This window comes from Botryllus schlosseri, unplaced genomic scaffold, assembly GCF_051294905.1.
Source record: "Botryllus schlosseri isolate E-star unplaced genomic scaffold, Bs_hap1 Bs17a, whole genome shotgun sequence".
NCBI classification, from domain to species: domain Eukaryota; kingdom Metazoa; phylum Chordata; class Ascidiacea; order Stolidobranchia; family Styelidae; genus Botryllus; species Botryllus schlosseri.
Window position 1 is genome coordinate 2,603,417 of NW_027648626.1, and position 26,668 is coordinate 2,630,084.

General features: G+C 42.4%; 1 protein-coding gene and 1 long non-coding RNA gene across 2 annotated transcripts; both read right to left on the reverse strand.

Annotated features, from left to right (window-relative positions):
• Positions 1-25,961, reverse strand: LOC145459761 (DNA excision repair protein ERCC-6-like). The gene is made up of 19 exons (XM_080338310.1): positions 25,786-25,961; positions 24,416-24,520; positions 24,093-24,166; positions 19,663-19,843; positions 19,295-19,505; positions 17,074-17,204; positions 13,593-13,682; positions 13,177-13,293; positions 12,573-12,757; positions 12,419-12,513; positions 11,658-11,785; positions 11,150-11,254; positions 10,429-10,547; positions 10,257-10,376; positions 7,456-7,604; positions 1,715-1,815; positions 1,526-1,655; positions 58-294; positions 1-8 (listed from the first exon to the last, which is right to left on the reverse strand). Exons 1-19 carry the CDS (start codon positions 25,924-25,926, stop codon positions 1-3), a joined length of 2,427 nt encoding a protein of 808 aa, XP_080194436.1. The 5' UTR covers positions 25,927-25,961.
• On the reverse strand, positions 14,236-16,240 carry LOC145459711 (uncharacterized). The gene is made up of 2 exons (XR_013921550.1): positions 16,110-16,240; positions 14,236-14,582 (listed from the first exon to the last, which is right to left on the reverse strand). It is a non-coding gene; the product is annotated as an uncharacterized LOC145459711 (long non-coding RNA).
• Positions 25,962-26,668: the final 707 nt, after the last annotated feature.

The window sequence follows — 26,668 nt, forward strand, 5'->3', positions numbered from 1 at the left end:
CTACAGAGCTGGCAACACTAGGTTTGTTAAAAAATAACCTTTGCCGTAAAAAATAACCTAGGCCGTGTTGCATAAATGGATTGGAAAGCCTTGCGTCTCGAATAAGAGAATCTTCCGATTTCTCTTCAGTAAAGCTTCGAAATACGGACAGTGTATGTAAGAGGCCGGGCTGGCTCCCTTTTTGAAGTGCTTTGCAACTGCGTACCGCGTTGTTTTCGAAAATCTTGTCCACAGCCTCCTCGACAAGTTGCAGGGATTTGATCTTGTCGTACAGGCCTTCGACCGGGTACACGGCTGCAATAGAGCGGAAGTTACATTGTAGGAGGGGCAAGCGGCGAGATTGCTTTCTCCATTGGACTCAGTTTCAGTGGATTTCCACAAAAATCAACAGTGTCTAGATTGGCCGCTCTCAAACTTTATTAGCTAGCCGACAGGTAAAATCTCAAAACAAATTTTGCGGACCGATGAACTTTCAAAAATCAAAATTGTTCCAGAACGTATTTAAGACAAAAGTACGCAACTCGAAGCGAAGATACTTTTGGAGTTACCGGTACTGGAAATCATTATACAATTGAAAAATGTATTCATATTGAAATAAACCCAAGTATTTTGTGTTGACACTCGTTAGGGGTAGTCGTCAGCAACTAGTGGAGAATTGGTGATACGATTGTTGATATACAATGTTCTCTTCCAGTTTCATCTACTTGCTCTCATCAATTACCTCTAACGATGTCAGCCGAAAATATTCGGGTATATTTCAATATCAATAGCTTATTCAATCGAAGAGACTCTTCGAGGTACAGAATTTCAATAGACAATTTAACACTGCACTTATATTGAAATGGACACTCGCCAGGCGTATAGGGGAATCCCAAATAACTTTGAATATTAACAGTCGTATCACAAATTATTATGTCACAGGCACGAAATTTCGAATAATCGAGGTCAGCAGATAGCATGCGCTTGACGTACTATTTTGTTTGCACAACCTGTGTTGGCGTATTTTGATAAAAGTTGACTCCAAGGCACATCAATTGAAGAATGGACGGCCTTATCTGACGACGCGAAATATGTCGTTTGAATATTCAAATGTATATCAAAACAAAGAAAAGAGAAATTTGCTGCTGTCATTTCGATGATACATCTGTTAGTTTTCCAATTTTTGAATAAAGAACACAGCACAGGGCATTAGCAGGCAGACACCATGGTGTGCCTACCACGATTGGTGCCAGGACGCGGGAGTCGGAATTTTAGTCACAAAATTCACTCAAAGGATTTGTGACTCGCAAATTTTCAAAAGTCGGGGATTTGAAGAATTAAAAGCAGTCTTGTAAGAACTACCAATTCAGTTAGTTGACGGTCAACTAACTAGTGGTTTCTTGTGAAGTACTGGATGTGAATTTTGACACGCGAGTAGTTGTTATTTCTTATTTTGAAAATCCAGTAGTTTGTACAGGTCTGATCAAGAGTCCAGAGTCCATCAGCGATAACACGCAAATATACCTCGCACTGGGTTAGTACTCACGTTCGGTTTCAGGAATTTTCGGCTGCGAAACGGTCGGTTTGGTTTCAAATTCGCCCCATCTGGACTCGGCTCTTTCGGTGCCGGTAAAGCCCCGGGCCTCAGCCTCCACGCGTACCCGGGCAGACGCGACCTGCACACATTGTGAAGTTGGAAAGAAATCGAGATGCGGCTACAAGAATGACGGCTCACTTTGTCCTTGATCGATTCTCGGTGTTCATCGATCATTTCCGGATCTACATCGTCCGGCGCTTGAGAGAACATCACGTTGTGGTCGCTGACGCCAAACATAGCTGGAAGATAATTATGGTTCGTCGGTCACGATACACATTAACAGGGTTGTCACCAAGTCAAAAGTTTTTGGCTCAAGTCAATACGAATCATTTTCAATTCCCCGCCATGTCAAGTTCCAGTCAAAGTCAAGGAACAACGGGTCAAGTCCAAGTCATAGTGTTAAGACTTAAGACCAAGTCATAGTGTTAAGACTCAAGTCCGAGTCATAGTGTTAAGACTTAAGGCCAAGTCATAGTTTTAGGACTTCAGTCCACGTCACAGACTTAAGGCCGAGTCATAGTGTTAAGACTTAAGGCCAAGTCATAGTGTTAGGACTTAAGACCAAGTCATAGTTTTAGGACGTTCAATTCATAGTGTTAAGACTAGAGCCCGACCGATTATCGGCTCGCCAACAATATCGGTATCGGCCATTGGAGGTAAAAAAATATCGGCCATTTTCGTGACGTCACAACATTGTCGTAGGGCAAGGGTCGGCAACCTACGGCCCGCGGGCCGGATCCGGCCCGCCAAGCGAAATCGTCCGGCCCGCGACGAAATAATTAGTTACCACAAGAATACGGCCCGCCGTTTCGTAATGAGTTCCAATCTGCAGTGCAGCACTGCTTCGACAAATGTCAAAATTTATAATGTTTTTTTCCACTTACGGATGATGATTCCGGAACATGTAATTCACGCACCTACGGGGCTCGTTCACTTTCGGACCAAACTCAGTACAGCGTTACGGAGAAAAAGGGTTTTTGGTCCACAAGTGAACGAGCCCCGTACTGGTCCGGGTTCGTCATATTCCGATTTTAGAATCAGGCTGCTGCGTGAGTCGCAGAATACCACTTTTTAAATGTTAATCACCCTAATAGCTCTCGGAGAAACGCAGAGATGCCTCAAATGTTACTGGCGGTACTGAACTTGAATATTGCTATCAGAACCACATTCACCACAGCAGAATCCAATAACAAGCACAAAGAGTAGGCCTATCTATGCAATCCTAAAATATTAAATAAAATACCGCTAATTGTCTGTGTTTTGTATGATTTGATTTTTTCTTGTCACTTTGTTATGACTACCGGAGTACCGGTACAGCTGTTAGCGATCCTTTTTATTATTGCATTTTCACGTCATATTTTGCCAATTTGGTTTTCGTATGTCTATATTTCCGTATGTCTATATTTCAGTAAGCTCTTCTTGTGTCGCTAACTCCTGACAAGGCGCACGCGAAAAGCCGTTGAGTCAATATGTTCCACTGTAATGAATGCATATTGCAGACCCAAAAGCAATAGTAAAGATAGGCCTACCCCAATAAGCATTGCTTTGTCACGTATATTTCAAACACAAGAATAACGAAACATAGAGCACTTCAACTACAAGGAGCTGTTCGGCATTCCAAGCAATATGCGTTCTTCTGAAGTTTTCTGTGTCTTGGGCAAACCCGTCGGTTGTAAGTGTCACTGGCAAAACGGGTACGGGTACATGCTTTGTTACGTCGAGATGATTGCACGAGTGTATGAACTGAGAAATGAAATAGCAACTTTCCTTGAAAATACAAACATCGCTGACTCATAATCTTGTCATCGAAAATGGGTATCTAATCTTGCTTTCGTAGAACATTTAACGTCACATCTAAACAAATTGAATTTGCAACTTTAGGAGGAAACAACTAAATAAGCTCACTTTCCTATACTGGAGGAGAGTAAACCTAGTATCAGCACTATACATTTGTAGCTGTGATATAACAAATTTAATTAATGAATTTCCATCCGCTTTTCCGACATTCGTTCTGTACAAAATAAGTTCTGACTACCCAGTACTCCGGTTAATGTAGGCGCCAATACCATTGCCAGAAAATTTCAAATGGGCCCATTTGAAATGCCATGCAGTTGAATTGAATGACAAATTTCACACAAAGAGCATATCGCTGATTGACTTTGACAAAGAGCACGTTCTTGAAATGGGTCTTCATCCCAGCTTGACCAACAATGCAAAAGAAATAGCATCGACTTTTGGTAGCACGTGCACATGTGAACAATAGTTTTCAACAATGAAATTCACGAATTGCAAGCTAAGATCACGTATCCCAACGCACATTCTGAATATGGCCTGATTCTAGCTTCATCTGACTTGTTGCCAGAAGTTGAAAACCTATCACAAAGCAAGCTGCGCCAAGTGTCATCATGCACATTTATCCTGCGTTGTTGAAGTGTAAATACATGTGTTTTGCTCTTTTTGTGATTTGTATGATTGAGATTGCAGCATTGTAGGGTAATATACCGACGTGACTGTTAACTATAGTATTAAGAAAAATTCTGGTCCGGCCCGCCAAAATGTTGTGCACCTGAAATTTGGCCCGCGACTAGCAAAAGGTTGCCGACCCCTGTCGTAGGGAGTCAGAGAAGACGCGAAGTCTTCACTGAATGTCAGTAAATTATAAATATGAATGGCCAAGCTGCAATGCACACGGGCCAGTAGCCCTATGTGAAAAATATACTTTCACCGTTATGCCCCAGTGACTTCAGTGGGAATCCCCCTGCGGTGATCGAACACCAGAGACAGAGAGCAGACACCGAGTGAATGGAAAGTTGTATGCAGAAGATTTCAATCAATTCATTTGAGAAATGAAAACTTCATTCAAGCTGGACTGACTGTCGTGATGAAAGAGAAAAGGGCCGCGTGTAATAATTTACCTGTAGATAGTGCTGTTGGTGTCTGTGCAGGAAGCTCACAAGCCAAGGGTCGGTACGAAACCAACAAAGCGAAAAATACCAGTAATGTATGGAGTCATCTGACTGAGGGGCCACCATGATAAGGAATAGGCGGGCATAGAGTGAAAGAAAATCAAGCAAAAAGGGAGTAGAGCCAAGAATTCATACGAATATTTTTGATTCCATAATGACATGGGCCAATTCTGACAGTGTGTAAAAGATTGATCAACTGATTGTTGAAATGCTGGTCATAGTCAAGGGGAGGGGTGGAGCCGACGTGAACAATTTGAGTTGTTTTGCACATTCTCTTCAGCTGTTAATGATGTTCTGAAGGCTCCAGGTGCACTGCCAGAAGAATATATATATTTGGTGGAACCAATGAAGAAAAGATCCGCTGCAGTCGTGGAACCAAAATAAACAAAGATTCCCAGTTCTTGCTGTGCTACCAACTACGGTACCAAGTGAAAGACTGTTCACTGTGTTTAGTACTGTATAGCCTACATCATTTATGAATACCACACAAGTTCACTCCTTGGAGAAAGCGCCGAGAAATTATGCTTCGTGAACTGTAATCTGAAACTGCTGGACTGGTGCTACTGATATATTTTTATTGCCCCCGAGATCATTCATTTCATGGTAAGTATAACAATGGCTGTAAACATGTTCAATTAAATACTCTTGACGTGTTAAATATGCGCCTTGAGCTAGATTTCATATTTTTTGGATATCGGCTGAATATATCGGGGTTATCGGTGAAGGTACTGGTTTTATCGGTATCGGTATATCGGTTTTATCGGTATCGGCTCAAAAATCCAATATCGGTCGGGCTCTAGCTAACCCAACTAGAACGGCCGGCCTCGAGTCCAAATTTCAATGCATTTAGAAAAATGTTCATAAAATCCGAACCACGAGACTTGAACCGACACCCAATATATCGCTGTAATCGTGAAACAGCCGCCTAACCAACTGAGCTACTCTCAAAGCGAGAGAGAAACAGGTGATGCCCCTATACCAAGAAGTGTTCTCAGCTTTTTGAAAATAAGAGAGAATTTGCTTCTTGAATTTGCGACTACGTCATACATAGACGTGCTCGGGATAGAATCATCGCCTGACTGATTTCACAGCAATATCAGGATTCCAAAATGACCTGAGTGAGGTTCTTACGATAATACAATCGACTGTAACGACCGCTGATATACCGACGGCTACAGTTGGCCATAGCGCGATTGCTGCCAGGCGTCTCGCATTCAGCGCACATACACGCGCCGCGTGTTATTGTAGTATTGACGACGTTCATTCAATGATTCAATTCACAGTGCCGGACGCCGATGTATGTAATCGCTTCGTACGAGTTACTAAGTACTAGATAGTGCTTTATCGAAACACACCTTGCTCAGTACAACAAGTAGAACTGAATATATATTGGTTGGATTGACAGGTAGTCATATCTGCAATATAAAATGCAGTGTTTCACTGCTATTTTACTGGGCATTTGAAGAAAGATTAGGCCATACGGGGCCTACGATAACTTATCATATTATGCAAGCCTTTCATCGACAATGGTGATGTGGACAATCGCTTTGAGACAAGGGCTGTCTATCGAACCAATAGGCATCCTGATAACCCAGCTATCACGACATGCGCATCGCAGCAATCAGTTTCAAAGTGCACAACTCGACCGCCGACTCTACATACCTCTTTATTCGCTAATTTGACAATGGACATTGAACATTCAACCATATTTAGGTTTTGTTCTCTACCATGGGCCAGATCTGAAACATTTTCATCAGAAGTGAAGCCATTTACGGACATAAATTTCCTGTCATATCAATAGCGGAGATCTTGTAGCTCGCTGAACAACATCATGGCAGTATTGGTGTATTAGTATGAAAAGCAAAAATATTCAATATGCGTAATCTTCAACAGCAACAGAAAATACATTGCTAAAACCCGCGCATGATATTTCCTAAAATATTTTTACTTCCAGTTCAAAGAATCTTCTGTGCGACTAATTATTATTGATTATAAGTATTCCAATAGATGGGCAATGGGCATAACCAACACATGTTAGGAGAAAAGATCTGCAAATGAATTTGATGTCTTGGCGATGCGCTGATCTAGGTCACGGGCGCTGGTTTATCTCACGCGCGCACATTCACGTGAACGCAGTGGCGAATTGTATTTTGCGCAAAACGTTTTTATGTATTCAATCTGCATTTTGAACAGGTTATTCGATAGTATAATATGTTATTTATGGCTCGACGTATGCGTATTGATAATAGCTATCCATCAGGAATAGTTGTAATTGTCTACGACCAGAGCAACTCAGGAAATTTAGGATTAAGTAAAGCGTGTTCCTGAAAATACGCTTATCATTAATGAGTGTGCCGTTTCGATCGGGTCAAGACCTACCGTAAGTCCAAGTCACAGTGTCAAGACTTAAGGCCAAGTCATAGTTGAGTTGAGTATCGAGTTCAAGTCACGTTCAACTCACTTATGTGAACACCTGGGAGATGTCAAAAGCCTCATAATATACTCATTTTTCTCATACTAAACATGTTCATTCAAACAGATGAAATGCAGTTTCGAGGCCAACTTTTCAATCTCTCTCCTGCTATACGACACTTGAATATGCCATATAGAATGTGTCGATTTATATGACTTGGCAGAGCCATGCATAATAACAAGGATAGTCAATACATAAATTGACTAGGGCCAAATCGAGTCATTTTCCGTTTTTAAGACAATAACTGGAGTCAACGAAACATTGCGAACTAAGTCCGACCTGATTCGATTCATGACTCGAGCCATTATATAGCGTACATACGCGGCCAAAATCAACGCGACGATTATCGAAACTAAACCTGTTCAATCCCAAACCCACGGGGAAAAAACAATTTCAGCCTTCCGTCAAAATACAACCGCGAAAACGATCACGTCACTTACGAAGCATGTGTATGCGGGCCAGATGCTCATCCAACTTCGGGTCCAAACACCGTTGTTCGGAGTGCAGCTCCTGAAGTTGGCGCTGCGTCACAGAGTCCGTCGTGCTCTCGAGTTGGAAGAGCTCTCTCAATTCTTGGTTTGTGAAATACCTGCGAGGGAGATTCAGACATTGAAACGATCCACGTCAGGGGCGTATTCAGGGGGTAATCGGTATCCGGTACCCCCCCCGTTTCCAAGCACAATTATCCCCCTTCCCAAATCTATTTCCATTGATCCAATATTTCTTATTCTACTAAATCGATAATCCCCGTATTGCGCAGCGTCATCACGCCAGCGATCGAGAAAACAAGGCATTGCGGTGATGCGTTTTTCTCGTATTGTTCTCTCGTCTACGGAAACCCGAAAAACGCATCGTCACATGGCTCTCTCGCGTCATCTGAACGCTATTATCCAGTTACAATAACACTCGCATTAGACGCCATGAAATTTCGATGCCGCACGAGTTGGTTTTCGTGTTTAGTTTACTATCAACAAATGTTTAGAACGGAAGTGCTGTCAATTAGCGATTCCCTGATGGTTAGCGAACAATTAACTACCCCGCTTATCAAGGCGTATTACGTAACCTCGGCGACGATTTGCGCAAGGCAAAATGTCCGAGTTTTCGTCTTTTACAACTCAAGCCTTGACTGTTGACACACATCTTCTGATGGTTATGTTTAGATATTAGCGGAATTCACTTACGCATGCACGGCGCACGCACAATCGCACATGTCTACGGACATTCGACGTCATTCAGTCCAGCAATGTCACTCTAATTACAATCGCTAATCAGCGAACACCTAACGGCATTGTCACCAAGCCATCGAGAGATTGGAGCCAACGCATGCTAGGCTTGAGACGCGACGATTGCCCACATTTCCAACGATATCTTCCGTACCAGGCCTGTTGCAGATGCGATTGTATGGGCAAGCGATAATATCGTGTTCGGCAATGCAGATACGATAGTGCAGGCAGCGATGGTACAGTACGCACCGGGCCTACTGCTGATGTGATTGTTCATTTGTTCAAGCGAATGAAACTAGGCTTGTTGGAGACGCGATAAATCAGGCAAGCGTCCTGAGCGCAGGCAATGTTCCATGTAATGTTGTAATAACGAGAAGTTATAGTCTTTGCCTTGACAATTCGCAATTGTCACTTTTGCGCCGCAAACGCATTTAGGAATGCATTTTGATCGCGAGCCTAAGCCTGCGCCGGGCCGCTGATATTCACGTGAGTTTACTATCTCCACACACCAAAAATACTACACTATCTTGACAGGCAATTGATTTAGAACAAAATGAATCCAGATCATGTGCAAAAACAGGCTGAACAGTTGACACAAACGAAAACAGATTATAGTACATTTGTGTGTCTTTACAGTCGAGTGTTCGTATTTGAGCACGAATGGAGAGATCTCCCGCTGTGCTGTAATATGATCTGCGCGCACTGTCGTGATAACATCCTCGCTTTGGTAATTAAGGTCAAGATACCTGGCTGTCTCTCTTTCCGCTGTTATCATCACTTACGGGTTATAATGATATGTTTAGTTGTACTTAGTTTTGTATGTGCGAATGAAGAAGTCACAAACACAGTAAGATTATCTGACCATGGTAATATCTGCATTTGTGCATGCATTTATCCTGATCAATCGGTTAGAACTAGGAACACCCTCTCCTTTTAAAAACATCCCCCTTTTCTAAGGGTACCCCCCCCCCCATTTTTGTCGGCTAGATACGCCCCTGATCCACGTCGTGACAAAAAATGACTACCGACTAAAACAGGGTTCTTGATTTTTTTTTTGAGCATTATCATCTGGTCTAGTTATGGCAAATTCGTACAGAAGGATACAAGTCAAAAAATAGGACAGTTGATATAAATTAGGACAGGGCTGGCCAACCTTTTCAGCCAACGGGCCACTTTCGATTGACGAATTAATGCGCGGGCCACTAGCCGCGTGAAGCGCGAATTTTTTTTTTGAAGTTCATAGGTCAATAATATTGCCATTTGACTATATTGCGGGCCTGTTGTATATCGCTGGGCTAAGTTTGCGAGGACTGGGCTATTCGGCGCATGGACATATCGATACCGAAAGATGCGACCAACATGCGCCAATCATTTCGTGCCTAGGTTTCATAGACGACGGTCTTACTGCGAGCGGAGACGCAATATCGCATATGCTGAACGACACTTTGTCTCGTAATCGCGAATATAGTTAGACTCAATCTGATACATTAGGTGTTCTTCCATTTTCACAAAAGACGAACAATATTAAAAACAAGAAATCGAGTGACAACATGTTGCTCAAAGCTTGCAGAAATTTTTTACCTTTGATAAATCTACCGCAAATTATTCTGCTTTATTGTAGTGTACGAAGATATACCAATATGTGAATGGCTGATGGATCTGACAATGCGTTGGAGCTGATATTTCAGTCATCACATCTCAAGTGTTGCGGCCAGACTAATCAAATTTTTGTTTGGCCTTGCAAGTTCACAATCTGTGCAATCCATTTTTGATGATATTAGAAATTTCGGAAATGACCTCGCGGGCCACTCAAAACCGTCTCGCGGGCCACATGTGGCCCGCGGGCCACGGGTTGGCCGGCCCTGAATTAGGACATAGTTTTATAGTTGGAGTTCCCACATTGGCCTTCCATGGATCCCTGAAATGTAGTCAGCGGCCACCCACGGGTTCCATGTATCCTTGGTTATTATCCTCTGGATGGACTAGAGAACCGGGGATGTCAACAGTGTAATTCAAACCTGTAGGGATCCTTGTTATCTACAGTGCTCTGCTTGATGATGAAGTCCTTGAAAATTTGCCGCCTGTATATCTTCTCCTCGACGGTGCCGCAAGTGATCAGCCGGTACACGACCACATTTCTGAATCAAACCATTTGTGACATTGTAACACGAAAAAAGATTACGTTCATACTTCTCCTGCCCGATCCTGTAAATTCTGTCCACTGCCTGGGCGTCCGTGGCCGGATTCCAAGACGGATCGAAAATTACCACACGGTCTGCCGCTGTCAGATTCAGACCAACACCGCCGACCTAGTCATAAAGATTATCGGGATAGGCCATCAAAAATACTATTCCTTATTGCAATCCGTTGAGCTTGGAAGGGACCCACGTGATACAAAGATGGGTCATAAAATTTTTTGATGAACCGAACGCCAGCGGTTGTCAACTTGGGGATCAGTAAAAGCGAATATTGGAAACTTCAATGTAATGACATTTTTACTGTTGACTTTTTGATACTACGCATGTCATTAAAGTTTCTGGAGAGCAAAGTGGCGTTAAAAACCATGCACTTGATTTTGATTGAAAAATGATCGTAACTTCACATAGAACTGGTCTCAAATGAGTTGAAAGTAGGATTGGTACATGCGTACAACACTTGGTTCATTGTGACGCACGCCACAAACTCTACATTATGATGATGCAGATAAATATTTTCCTAATTTCTATATTTATTCAAAATTATTCTTTCTGTAATTAATGATGGGCATTGAAATTATTTCATTTTGCAATTGAGGTACGAAGTTATAATATATTTGGCGCACTGACATGAAAGTTCATACAGAACAGGCGGTTGAGAACCACTGGTCTAAACACTACCACAGCGACACACAAATAGCAAAAGAGACAAATACCTGGGTGGTGAGCAGGAACACTTCGTAGCTGGCATCGTTCTGGAACTTGTTGACTCTCAATTCTCGTTCGCTTAACTTGGTGATAGTCCCATCCAGCCGCATCACCTAGCAAAGAAGTGTTACGCGAGACTGAAAAGCTGTTTCAGTAATTTTGCCACACACCAGCCTGTACAGTTTGTGAATTATTTTATATCGATATATGAATGTTGTGTTTTGTAATCTCTCTCACTATCCATCCAGGAAGCAACACACCGATCTCTGACTTGTGTTCAAGCAGAAATTCATAGGTATTGTCCGTCCCACAGTGTATTACAGAGGTGTTTGACTGGTCAAGGTAGTTATAGTTGGTAATCAATTATAAGTAGACATAAAGTCATAAAGTCTTAGATTCATACTTATCCCCATCTTGAAATATAATTAGAATGAATTTGTTGATGACCATCTCTGATATTACGTATCACATTAAACCAACACATAACTACACGTCATATTTCTCTTTCACAGATACCTTAAATCTTTTGTTCAGCAAAATTCGCTGGATGATGTTGAGCACTTTTTGCGACAAGGAAAATATCAGAGTGCGATGTCCCTCTTCTTTCAACATCACCAGAAGCTCGATGAGAAATTGAAGTTTCCCTGAAGAGGAAATGCAAACGTAAAAAATAGAAAATAAAAGTGTTCGAGCAAGTATTTCAAAACGGAGATCAAGTCGAGGGGTTGCATGCTTTCAGCGGTTAAACGTACGTGGCTACTTACGAAAACGCAAGATGTAGCTTTGTGACTGACGCAAAACGTTTCATGAGAGACACTAGGTAGAATCCATGAAAATAATATACCTATATTCAGTTACCGCGACACGGGACCATTTCACGTGGCTCTTATGACAAGTTCACAAACTTATCCCAAAACTACCTTCTACCTTTCGTAACACAAATTGTATCTTTACCTAAAAACTGTTGATTGTTCAAGCACAAGTGGGATTACTCTAAAAACATAACTGCTCGAGCAAGTGCCACACTTCTCACAAAATCCCAGCACATCACAAGCACCACAAGTTATTTAGCTGCAGCCTATGTACAGTATGTTGATGTACGGCATATCTTTACGAGTGAATTCCTCAGCTTTCAGCAAACTGTACTGCGCAGCATCACACAGTAAACCAGGTGATGGGAGCACAGTGGTATGCACCATTCTGATAAGCTGCAGTGTAGAGTCATCCCTTCAGTTATCACATCATATCATATCAGCCAAAGCCAGAAAAAGGCATACCTGACTCTTTGATCAAGGTCTCGTCAGATATATTATCGATCCTGTTGGCGGCGCACTCCTTGAATCTCTCAGAATCAATTTCTTCCTCCACTATCCTGAGAAAAGCGCCAAAGTAAATAAAAATTTTCGCTCCGCAGACGACTCGCGTCCTTACGATTCGTTAGCTTCCAAGCCCAGCCCGTGACAGGCCCTTCGAGACAGCAGTCTCGGGTGATCGCAAATCTTTTTCAGCACGTTCAATTGAACCAGAGGAGACCGTTTTGAGGCCAACAGCTCTTTTATGCTTTCTTGCTGCAGGAAATCGCGGTAGATGTTCTCCTGCACGTCGGACAGGTAGGTCTGAACAAAACAAGGCGGACGTAAGGCTAAAAATTGACATTGAGGAGTAAAAATTGACTAGTAACCACAATTAGGTTCACAAATGCGTCACTTCTACAGTCAATATGACACATCAACAGCCCAAGTATTGGAGTGTCCCGTTCTATTTCGTTCTGAGTTGTCCAGAAGCAAAATGTATCTTACATGCACCCAAAACATCAGATAGTGTCTTGCGATGTCCTGAATCACCCCCTACGCTATTAAATGCATTACCAGCACACAGCAAGAATCACAATCAATAGCCATAAAGTCTGGGAGAGCCAGACAAGATATTTATTAGGTTGAACCCGACACAACCTGCCAGCTGAGTCAGCGTACTTTCCATTCATACAGATAAAGCTTTTACACTCCCAATCCCAGGAAGTTAGACACAAACTCACCCAGATAACGAAATCGTTCTTCTTTTTCAGTTTCGGGAAGCTGGGCTTCTTGACGCTGTTGCCCATCTGACTTTCATCCACGGTCGAGCCTTTGGGCTTTACCGTGGACACAGATCCCTACGAAATACAAGGACCATACGACACTAAGAGGAATTACTTTGACAGTTCACAAAACAGCGTGCATTCAACATCCTTCCAAGTGGTCAACGCCAACTTTATGTCCATAAGTCTACTTTAATAGGATCGAATCAGGACTGAATCGTCGGAACTACAACTAGGATCGCTTGCACACTTGCATTTCTTATTGCTCGCATGTCAAATCAATGGCTTCGGTTTAAAGGAGATTACAAACTAAAGAGGTCGTTTGCTGCAGCGATATGTCTTGACTGGACCAGCATAAACTACCCGCAACGTACCGTAGTCCTTCGCATAATATACGGGTCCACAATTTTCCTGAGGCTCTCGGCCATGTAGTTTCCGAGGTGAATGTCCGTGCCTGAGGCACCCTGTAGTAAAATACAGATTTATACAGACAGTGACAGCAAACCATAATGCTATAAGTCAGGCGCGTAGCCAGAGGGGGGGTTTTCGGGGGTCGGTACCCCCTCCTTTAGAAGCGTGAAACCCCCTTCTTAAACGCGAAACCCCTTTCTTTTGAAATGATCGTTCTGACGCTAATGGTCGGTTGCAATTCAATAAGTCGTATTATCAGTGTTGAGTGCGGCCAATTAGCGAAAAGCGTGTAGCCAATTAGCGTCCGTGCGCGATGCACTGCACAATGTAACGCGACACGAGCATCCGCTGAGATGATTGTGAAATTAGATCATTCATTGCCGCGTGCTCGTCAATAGTTGCTAGCCTGATTTGTCGCGTCTCCAACAAGCCTAGTTCCGCTGGCTTGAATAATCTCATCTGCTATAGGCCCGGTGTGCACGATATCATCGCTGACCTACACAACCGCATCTGCAAGCGGCCTAGTATACGAAATATATCGCTAGCCTAACTACCGCGTCTAGGGCCTACCATGCTTTGGCTCATATTTCCCGATGGCTCGGATAAAATGGTCGTTAAGTATATGCTGATTAGCGATTGTGATTAAAGAGTGACATCTCGAAACTGAATTACATCGAATGTGCGCAAACATATGCGACGCGTGCGTACGTACATGCGCAATTGATTTCCGTTAATACTTGAACATAACCATCAAAAGCTGTGTGTCAAGGCTAAAAAGAGGTAAGGTTTGAACCACCTGAAATCGGCGTCATTATAGCCCGTATTCCATAAAAACTCGTACATTTTGAATTGCGCAAATCGTTGCAGAGGCTATGTAAGACGTAAGACGCATTGCTAAGCGCGCGTATTTAGCTGTTCGACGCATTGATAAGCGCACGATATCATTGGTTGGCCTACACCAGTGGTTCTTAACCTTTTTTCTTCCAGCGCCCCCTTTCAAAAATTATCGTGCTCCAGCGCCCCCCCCCCCCCCCAACTTCATATTTTAAGGAATGTAATAAAGACAATGAGTAAGAGGGAGGGCCGTAACAGCACTTCGTTAACCCCCCTAAAAACGATTGCCTTGCGCACCCATAGCGTGATAAACCGAACTTCTAAGGGCTTCGCCCCCACGAACCCCATATCGTGATTTGATGGTCAGCAATGTTTGTGTGGCCTGGTCGCCCTAAGTACCAAACTTTTCCATAATGCATGAATGGATAGGTGATAATTACATATATATCCTCTCAGCCCACGTAATCAGATTTACCAGTAGCACTGAGTGAGCTGTTGTATAGGAAAATACAGGGCACGTAATTATTAATTAAACATATTCGGGCGTGCCCGCAGGTACAATTATTCGTTACCAGGGCCGTAACAGCCCCCCCCCCCGCCCCCAAACAAAAAACGTTGGTCCTGGGCCCACATTAGGTGAGAAACCAAACTTCCGGGGGACTTCACTCCCAGACCCCCACTAGGCTGTCCGCTATTTGCTGATAGCCTATTAGGTATCTACATTGCGTGTCCATTTACTGAGGCAGCTATTCTCGCCTATTCGCGCGAAGTGCGAAAAATTTCACTAATTAATGATTGAATTGGTCAATATCATCGGGAATTGCATGTAAATTGAGATCAATTTTAATCCTCTCTCTGCTCACGTAAACACATTTACCGGTAGAGCTAAGTGAGGTGCAATGTTCCCTCCAAGCTGCGCACCCGCGCAGTGCTGACACGGTCTCTGCACACAGAAAATCTACGTTGCGCACAACAAATCCGGAGTTATTACCTTATTTTAGTCGTTACGCACTGTTGTCCAAGGGTCAGCGCAGTGAGTTGTTGAGTGTGCGCAGACTCATCAAAACTTAAAGCGAACATTGTGAGGTTTTTTGGAAACTGTAGGGCCCGTTACTAATAATTAAACATATTCGGGCGGGCGAACCCGTTGGTATGACTTCGTTGCAAGATGTTATTTCGTGACCCCCTGTCTGCAATATCAAAAAATATAGAATCGCTCAACGGGGATATCGTCCAACAGGAATATACCTGTCGCCCAATCGTACTAAACTAAAAGACGCAAACGATTTCAGATTGATATTTCCTTACTGACATAGAATTTTTACCTGCCAGATGGAATTCGTCTTCTGGGGTTCTGATTGCCAAGACAGGAACATTCGGTGTCAGTCATTTAGGCGTTCATGGACAATTAAACCTATATGTATTTTGAAGGCTATATGTAACGACGTTTTCGGTGTTAATTTGCTCTGAATACTCATTAAGGATATGTCCTATCACCACATCATCTACTGCGAAGCCATTTTTCTCCAGCGCCCCCCATACCGCCCCCCTGAGCCCAGCGCCCCCCATATCGCCCCCTGAGCGTTTCCGCCCCCCTTCAAGTTCACCAGCGCCCCCTGGGGGGCGCTGGTGGCAAGGTTAAGAACCACTGGCCTACACAATCGCATCTGCAATAGGCCTAATACGTAAGATATATCAATAGATCATCGCTAGCCTAACTCCATCGCTAGCCTAACTATCGTGTCTCGGGCCTAGCATGGTTTGGCTCCTATCTCTCGATGGCTTGGAGACCATGCCGTTGATTGTATGCTGATTAGCGATTGTGATTAAAGAGTGACATCGCGAAACTGAAAGACATCGAATGTCCGTAAACATGTGCGACGCGTGCGTAATATATCTCCGCTAATACTTATACATAACCATCAGAATATGTGTATCGACTTGAGTTATAAAATAGGACAGGTTTGAAGCACCTGAAATCGGCGTCACTATGGCACATATTCCCAAAAATCTCGGACATTTGGACTTGCGCAAATAGCCGACGAGGCTGCGTTGATGAGCGCGCGTATTTAATTGCTAGACGCTTTGATAAGCGCAGGTATTTAATTGTTGACGACAGATCAGGGAGTCGCTAATTAACAGTACTTCCGGACTCGTCGACAAGCTTATCAAACGCGTATAATCGCGAACACAAGGATATTGTATAATCGTCATTTACGCATGTACTTAACCCTAATGAATTGACGCTATATTAAGTAAATTCGCAAAACATCGAAACCCCGCCCTTCTATTTTGAAACCCCTTCCTTATTTTTCGGCTGGCTACGCGCCTGCTATAAGTGACTTCATTTTTCTGATTAGGGGCACTGCATTTAAATTAAGCAGTCCACAGAAACAAGAGGAAGTGTCCATAGTTTTTTAGACATGGATCCAATCCAGATTTTAAAAAAATACACACACATACACACAAGTGGAATGAAACAGAAGTAACAAGCTCTTCTAAAACTAATTTCCGAGGTATCAAAAGATTTCCATTCATTTTAAACAATAAAAAAACGGAACCCGTATCTCTCCCACCACTGTCGTATGTATTAATGTTCCCACATCTTACCCGCTTACGTGCCCGTGTGATGGGGTTCTCGTATTCCGACCTGAAAGTTTTCTGAGTGCCGAGCAAAGTCCCTTGCATTATCCAATCAAACAACGCCCACAACTCTCTCAAGTTGTTCTGTATCGGAGTGCCTGTGACGCAAATGCAAATTTGTAAGCCCCATTGTCTGGGAACAATCATAAACATTATTTCTTTAATTATTCTCAATACAAACACAGATCTTTATCAACTGATAACGAGCGTAGTAAATTGATATAACTGCATTCTGCACACATCTTGAAGCTAAAGAGCAAAGCTAATATAATTCCACTGCAGGCGATACATCTACTGCTTGAGCTTAGAGAACCAAATTTTGAATTCAAGTCGCATAGAACTAGGTAAAGTAATTTGGGCAAATCAGAAGGAGAGAACTCACTGTTAAGAATTTAGGAAATTGATAATCACGATTCAAGGATATACAAAATACATATCTTGAAAACTACTAATTTTTTTGTCAAATTTCATGCAGATATGAAGACTTGTAATTCTGAAAAATTTGGACAATATCAAAATGCGGCAAAAAGAGATATTTTTTACAATCATACACACCAGAATTATGTTGACAAATGTAATTTCAGTTTCCAAATCAAATGATATGTTACATTGCCAAAGAAAATGACATCAGAAGTTGGCATCCGATTAGGCAAGAATAATGATTTTAAAGTGCATCAAAGACTGAATATTGAGTCTTTATGGCAGGTTCTTGATTAGGAAGAATACGTAGGCCTACATTGTAGAATTACCAGGGGGCATTGAGTGAGAAGTGGTCACAGTTTTTGTTCCAGTAATGTATTCATAGTTTCGGTGAAGTTTGGGCTTTGAATGAAGGGAGTCATTTCCCAAAACAGGAGAGTCCAAGGATATTCCTGATAGAACATACTCTAAATGTAGTGTAGCAAGCATAGGCGCCGAACGCTAATGTTCCTTAGGCATGCGAGTTCAATGACGTCACAAAGAAATGACGTCATGATCCGACGGAATTGATAATTAGTGATAATATAGCATCAATTCATGAGGGTTAAGTGCCTGCATAAATGCCGATTATGCAATATCTTCGTGTTAACAAACTTGCGCGTATTATAAGCTTGTCAACGAGTCCGGAAGCGCTGTCAATTAGCGAGTCCCTGATCGCTAGCGAACAATTAAATACGCTGCTTATCAACGCGTATTACGTAACCTCGGCGACGATTTGCGCAAGGCAAAATGTCAGAGCTGTTATGGAATCTGTTCTATAATGGCACCGATTTCAGGTTGTTCAAATATTTCTCGTCTTTTACAACTCAAGCCTTGACAGTTGACACACATCTTCTGATGGTTATGTTTAGGTAATAGCGGAATTCACTTACGCATGCACGGCGCACTCACAATCGCACATTTCTGCGGACATTCGATGTCATTCAGGTCAGCGATGTCGTTCTTTAATTACAATCGCCAACCAACAAACACCTAACGGCATTGTCACCAAGCCATCGAAAGATTGGAGCTAACGCATGCTAGGCTCGAGAGATGGGAGCCAACGCATGCTCGGCTCTAGACGCGATAGTTGGCCAGCGATGATATCTTTCGTACCAGGCCTGTTGCAGATGCGATTGTGTAGGCAAGCGATAATATCGTGTGTGCCAATGCAGATGTGATAGTGCAGGCAGCGATGGCACCAGGCCTACTGCTGATGTGATTGTTCATCATGTTCATTGTTCAAGCGAGTGAAACTAGGCTTGTCGGAGACGCGATAAAGCAGGCAAGCGTCCCAAGCGATGATTGCCGAGCGCACGGCAATCAATGACACAATTTCGCGATCATCTCAGCGGTAGATCGCGTCGCGTTACATTGTGCACAGACAAATCTCGTTAATTGGCAAAGTGCTTGTATCTAATTGGCCGCGCGCAACGGGTTACCTCGCTCACATAAGCGGTAGCAGGTAATGTCGTAAACGGAAATACATTGCGATTCGTTCTAAATAACACAATCGGGGTTTATGCCGATTCATGCCAAACCGAATTCTAGGCATGCCGCATGCCTAAAAAAGTGTCTAGGCATGCCTGGCATGCCTTGCATGCCCAGGTTCGGCGCCTATGGTAGCAAGACAAATGCTACTATTTCACAAATTGCCAGCTTGAAATTTTTACCGACCGCGCCTGTGGACTATGAAAGGCAATGGAACAACACAAAACGCACCCCGTACCAGTTAAAATCAGTCTGTTTTTCGACGGAATGGAATGTAACGACTTCGTTGTTTTGGTTGGGTTTTTAATCTTGTGGCCTTCGTCCAGAATAATATAGTCCCAAACGAATTCGCTGCGATACTCTGTCTGGCCCAGCTGTTCCCACTGAGTCTGCACCAGCCCATACGTCGTCATACAGACGCCACCCTTCCTTTGGCAGTACTGCAAAGCCTGAATAACAAACGGGCAAAAATGACTGATGAACGATTATTAAATCCCACAATACTCGCAACTAACTTGTTCCTCCTCCACTAAACCAATCCATAACTTAGTAGAGACCTGTCACTATGCTACAGTCCCAAATAAAATCACACACCACTCCACTTACCGAGGTTCTTTCCCGGATGGTACCGTGAAAACATTTGGTCTTTATGCCAGGCGCCCATTTCTCAAACTCCCTGGTCCAATTTGGTATGAGCGAGAGTGGTAGGACAAGGAGGACATGGTTTATCACCTCCATGTTAAACATGGCCGACAGCGCGGCGATCACCTGAATTGTCTTGCCCAGACTGCAATGAAATTGGAAAAGATAGTTTGCTAACGAGACAAGAAGCCATAATGCAAACCAAGTAGATAGTTAAATATATGTAAAATAGGTGACTTCGCAAGTGTCGCAACTATACTTGGTGGTACATTTCGTAACTGTGGATATTTGACAAAATATAAAGATGACTACAAAGAACTTTACTGGGTGCTCTACATACATATCGAAGATATTAGGTAGCTAGAAATTGGCAAGTTTATGTATCAGTTCCATTATTACACAAATTTCTGGATTTATTCGTCTTTATCGCTAGTCGTTTAATGTTATCCCTTATTTCTTTCTGCACAGTGCGTATGATTTCAAAGACTACCCCAAGTCGTTGAAGTGATACATGTATTGGTAACGACATGAGTGCATGACTTGACATGACTTGACTCGAGTCACCTTTTTTGCATGACTTGACTTGACTCGAGTCACTTTGCTGAAATGACTTGACTTGACTCGGCGTATCAGAAATGTGGATTGACTCGTGACTCGGACCAAAATTCACGAGTCAATTTCAAGTCATCAAGTAATCGGTGTGGATAAAAATCACTGTATCTTGCATATATTCGGATTGTTCGCGAAACGCTGGTGTAACCCGTGAGAGCGAATAATCATTCAAATATTGTGCGTTTCACTGAGTCTCGATTGTTCTCTCACAAATAAATTGACCGCAAACGAAGTGATCGAAGCTTACAGCTTACGTTGTCGTAACTCGAGTATAAAGTAATAAAATAGCGAAATGTCTATTTCTTTTCTCTGTTCTTACCTTAGCCAAACCTCTTGTCTTATTGAAATGAAATATAGTTAGTATAGTTCTGACACATTGGCGCAGGCTCGAATTGTAACATCAAAGTGGTAAATGGATAATGTGTTGCATCTTATAAATTTGTTTGTCTATTCTCTATTTTGGCTGGTAACTTTATACTGAGGCTATGCAAATACGAGGTTCAACAGTTCTACGTATATGTGAGAGATACAGCGTCTTCTTGAGAGTATATTCAACTCTATATTCGTTCATCGGTTAGGAATTAATGACCACTCAATCTGTATTTCAGACATCTAGCAAATTGCAATGACGTAATCATGCCTCATACTTCGAAAAGGCAACTTGACTTGAAATGTGACTTGACTCGTGACTTGACTTGACTCGACTTGACTCGAGTCACCTCCAAAAATCGAGTGACTTGACTTGACTCGAGTCACCTTTGAAAATCGATTGACTTGACTTGACTCGAGTCAAAATGTGCAATGACTCGAAATGACTCGTGACTCGAAGGTAGTGACTTGATCCCAATACTGCATGAGTGTCACATTAAATAGATTGAAGTGTATGTAGTATCTCGAAACTTTATTCAGGTAATGACAATCCGACAGAACATGTGATATAAAACGTGTATATCGTGAAATAGGAAATAATACGGAATATTTATGTATGTCATACAACGTAGAAATATTCATTCATTCATATGCATTCTATATCCATTTTTGAACAATTCAATAAATTTACAAATCTTGGACGCAGAAACAAAGTACGTTGTCTGTGTGATCAAATTACGTGTGTAATGTCGAATGCATATGAATGAACGAATATTTTACGTTGTACGACATACATATAGAATATGTATTACGGTATTTCCTATCGATATTTCACACCATACACACATCATACCACATGTTCTGTCGGGTTGTCACCTTCCTATCTATTCATTGTATTGCAGTCTTGTGGTATTTTGAAATGGTGAAATTATATGAATAAACTGATACTGGTGCTGTTTGAGTCCTGTGTCTCTGAACACTGAACATTATTAGTCCCTAGGGTGAAGGTTTAGGAGTCACAATTGCAGCCTAAGTCGCATTGGTTTAGAACAGTGGTTCCCAACCTTTTTCGGCGGCAGGGCCAAATTTAGAATTTCAGAGTACGGTCGGGGCCGCACGAATACCAGGGCAATGAAAGGAACCCAAAATCGTCACCAAAATATGAATATTGTGCATTGTTCCGATCATTCGCTTGACGCCATTGGCCATTGTGTTGCCGCGCTCCCGTTGTTCAGAACAATCAACCTTTGCTGGCTATTTCGGAGTAGGTTTAATGCCCTGGCGAGATTTCAATTCGTATTTTTGCAATCAGTGCGACACTTGCTTTCGATAAACACCGACATATCAAATTATTCGGAGGCTTTGGTCGCGAGCTATAGGACTACCAATTATGCTGCTTTTTGCTGGCTAAGCGGTACGCATCTCGGTGTATTCAATCGTGAGTCACTTGTTGCACATCTATCCGTAAATTAGTTATCAATACCCAGAGCCGTAACAGCACTTCGTCAGTCCCCCCGAAACGTTGCTCTTGGGCCCCCCATAGGGTGTTAAACCGAACTTCGAAGCCCCCAGCCCCCCTCAGGGTAGATGGCTGTTTGCCGCTATTTATCATCTAAATTGGGTGTCCGTTTTAGGAAGCTTCTCTCGACTGATCGCGCGAAGCGCGAAAAATTTTTACAATTCATGATTGAATCGGTCAATATAATCGGCAATTGCATATATATTGGTATCAATTTTTATCCTCTCTCTGCTCACGTAATCAGATTGACCTGTTGAGCCGAGTGAGTTGTGTTTGAAAAGGTAGGACCACTCAATAATAATTAAACATCTTCGGGCGTATACCCATTGGTAGGAACGAAACAGCACTTCGTCAGGGCCCCCAAAACACTTAGGTCTTGAGCTCCCATAGGGTGATAAACCGACCCCCCGTCCCGTTGTTCGCTTCTGCCACAAAATCAGGATCACCGTTTAGTGAGCCAGCGTGGAGTGCGAAAATTTTCGATAATTCAAAATAAAATAGGCCAATAAGATCGGAAATTGCATATATATTGCTATCAATTACTTGTCCTCTCTGCTCACGTAATCAGATTTACCGGTAGAGCTGAGTGAGATGTCTTGGAAACTGTAGGGCCCGTAAATAATAATTAAACATATTCGGACGGGCGGACCCGTTGGTACGACTTCGTTACATGATGTTATTTCGTGACCTCCAGTCTGCTATATCAAAAAATATAGGATCGCCCAAACGTACTAAACTAAAAGATGCACACGATTTCAAATTGGTATAGCTCTTCACTGGCATATAATTCTTCCCTGCGGGATGGTAGCCTATTTGTCACGTGAGGTTCGGATTGCCAAGACAGGAACATTCGGCGCCAGACATTTAGGCGCCTATGGTCAATTATAAGCCACCTATATGTATTTTGTATATACATAACGAAGTTTTCGGTCAGCGTAAGGGCAGTCCTTTTCGGCCAAGGTTTTCTCGCTGCCGATCGTACTGGCACACTTCTTGGAGTCGCATGTTACATGGCCTAAAACTTTATATGTCTTAGTGCGTCGTGTCGCGGTAATGGCCTACGCCGATATGCCCACTTCTATAGATCTTGCGTATTTTATGTTGCTGGAAGAGTACCCAATAATTAAGGTATTTTGAGACCCTAAAAAAATTTTGAAAAAGTTGCATAAAACTTCCTAAAATACTCTATAATTTATGCTAGTTCACTAAATAATTTTGGGCACCCTCCGAGCTCGCTCCCCCCGATTGGGGGGGGGTGGCTTGGGGTGGGGCAGTTACGGTCCTGCCAATACCTATATCTATACCTATAGGTACTGCTCGTTCAACAGGAAAGTTAGCGCACATTACATTGAAACAGCAGTGACGTAATCTTAGCAGTCTAATCACAACTTTCCTGCAATCCTAATTGAAAACTCCAGACTCCAAGCCAAGCAAAAGTCGATTTCTCAATATTTTTGTGGGGGCCGCAAGAAGGCTAACTGGGGGCCGCATGCGGCCCTCAGGGCCGCGGTTGGGAATCACTGGTTTAGAAGAAGACTGATGCAAATAGTGCTGGTATGAGAGTTGCAAATTATAACCTACATAAATCATGAATGCGGTTTTATTGTAGGTATATTTGGGGTAAAGAGCAGCGACGAGGTCAATTACAGGAAAAACCAGTCAAGTCCCAAGTCCGAGTAAATAGGGTGGAAGGTCATCTGGCTGAAAGACTCCAGCGGTGGTCTGCTGTGGGAATCTTGGACAGCAGGCAAAGCCAATAGTCAATTTCTCATCATTTAAATATGTACCGTAATGACAAAATCCTAGAATTAGGTACCAAAACCCACTCACAGGTACTTCACCAACGTCCAACACCAAAAGAAGCAATTACGGTCAAACTTAACAAAATATTTACCCCATATCATCGGCCAAGATTCCACCTTTCTTTTTGTCCTTGAAAAGATCATAGATCCACTTGATTCCATCGACCTATAGAGATGAAAGATTAGTCTACAAGACATGTAGGCTAATTTGCAAGTTGTCTCGTGCAATACTGCCTGCTGATTGTCCTCGCAATCTATTCAGTCCCAATTCAGACTAGCATCAGAAGGAAATAAGAAATGCGGGCAATCAAGAACTGAGTACATGGAATTACAACGGAATACATACCAAGTCAGGAGGCTCGTGAAAGGGAATTACCCAATATGCGAGTCTTGCGTCCACAAATCTAAATTTCACCTGATGCGGATACAGTCTTTCGACAAGTTTCCGAAATATTATCAACCCATTGTCCAACTCGACAAGATCCTCGTCCTCTTCATCTTTCAATTCCTCCATGAGACGCTGAAAGTAGATCGCTTTAACGAAATATATTGTTCACGTCATTTAAGATTTGAGCAATAGGGAGTGTTGTGAACCTTACCTAATTCCCTGAACTGAAACCTGAGTCGTATAATTTGTCATGTGAACGTAGATAACGGAATATGAAATCGTACGGCGTTGGGTTCATTTAGAGATATACGTGTGTAATACCACGTCGAGACATTGATGTATACATTCATGATTATTAGCTGGTTCGGAAGTTGATATACACTCATGATTATTAGCCGGTTCGGAAGTCGATAGACATTCATAAGTACTTCGCTAATTGCGAGAAACATATATTGCATTTTGAACTGTACGTGATATTCAATAAAGTTACAAGTCGGGGAGACGGAAACAAAATATATTCGTCAGTGTGATCCATCGAATACGTGTGCAATAGACAGGCTCCGTGGTACGTCAGCCAACAAGGTCGTACGGCGTGTACGCCGGTCCGTCGAACGAAAGAAGAACACGCAGCGAATTGTAAACGCAACCTTCTTGGAGTCAGATACACAATTATACAACTACAAACAATCGCTCTGCGTTAAAATCGCCATTGGTCAGCAACAGATTAAAGTAGTGCCAATCGTTTTCTTTGCATATCACCACCGAAACTATTAGTGCCACATTTGAATAAAATATTCATTTTATTCCCGAAGCTTTTCGGCTGACCCTCGTCAGGGTGATATCGTCAGCAATATGGCGAGAATTCGAATAACTATGTTCAACAATATTATATATCGCTAATCATGACGTCACACACAAAAAATATACAAAGTTAGAAAACGAGAGAGCTGAAGCGTTGGCATGGAGATAGCGAAGCAAAACATAAGACACCGATCTTCAAGTCAGCGAAAGTTAAACGATGACCTAACACACATGACCTTAGAAATAATATCCATTAACGATGTATTCTTGTAAGAGCTATTGCGACAATCGTTATAGCGATCAGGTGAAGTAGAGAAATTCAATTAATAGAGTTCCTAGGCTGAAGTAGGCCTACACTCCTGTACGCGAATCGCCATGAAAACTCCTGGCAGCAACAGAAAAACAACTTCTGTATATTGGCGACAGTCGAGCATTTCTCTCAAATGGACAACCAGGTTCAGCTTGACTTACTCTTTATGGCATACCAATAGTACAAATTCAATTGTGAACTGTTTTTCTGCCTATGACAATCGTAATATGCTATGGTATAATCCAAGCAAGAACATTCAGGAATTCAGCTATTTTGTCATTTTCACCTCGATTTTGTTTATCCTCCCGAGGATCTTTTCTGTCTCCTTTATCTTATAAGCAGCTTTGAATGCTTCCAAAGACTCCTCCAAATTTCCTTCGGCTGCCGTCTCTTTGCCTTTTGCGACAAGCTTCTCGTACAACCCCATGTCAACTGGCTCAGTCACCAATTTGACATCACACCTGAATAAGTTGAATTCAATTGGGTAATAAGACACAGCGCGATATTCATCCCAATATTTTCGGCCCAAGACAGTTGGCCAAATTCAGTATCATACAACTCCGCCAAAGGTATTTTCATCCAATGATTGCCGTACAGCCAATAAGTTACCATAGTTTCTGCATGAATTTTCTCTGCATGGCCAGGTAGTTTATATGAATGGTGGACAACACTTTTTTTTGAGTAACTCAAGTGGCTACTTGACGCTCATCGAGTTGCCTTCAAAAAGCATATCGTTTTAGTAATACGGTAGATCAGGGGTGGGCAAACTTTTGAGCTCGCGGGCCGCATTCAACATCTGATTCCATTACGCAGGCCGCTACATATAAAATAGGGATCATAACCAAAACGTATTATTGATATTGGTATATGATTATATAGTTGGATATGGAGATGAAAGTCGGTTGTCCTGATTCTTAGAACAGGAGTGAAATTTAAATCTGTGAGCAGCATTCTGTCCATAGATTTACTAATTCCACTTTTGGTTCAGTTCCAGGACAGACAATGCTGACAGCATCATAACCATGTTAGCTTCAGACACGCTTCTACTATGTGTTAATAGAATATAAATTACCTAATTCTACCCATACAGACAACGAATCTATGTGAGACACGCGCGAATCGTTTTTCATACGCATATCACTAAAATAATTAAAACGGGAGTAGCCAAT

Excerpts from the sequence above, each read along its gene's own strand:
- LOC145459761 (XM_080338310.1), bottom strand. The coding sequence starts at position 25,926 with ATGGGGTTGTACGAGAAGCTTGTCGCAAAAGGCAAAGAGACGGCAGCC. Across the intron at positions 17,205-19,294 it reads AAACAGACTGATTTTAACTG|GCACTCCGATACAGAACAAC; the intron begins GTACGGGGTGCG and ends TTTGCGTCACAG. Across the intron at positions 7,605-10,256 it reads GATAACAAGGATCCCTACAG|GTATTTCACAAACCAAGAAT; the intron begins GTTTGAATTACA and ends TCTCCCTCGCAG.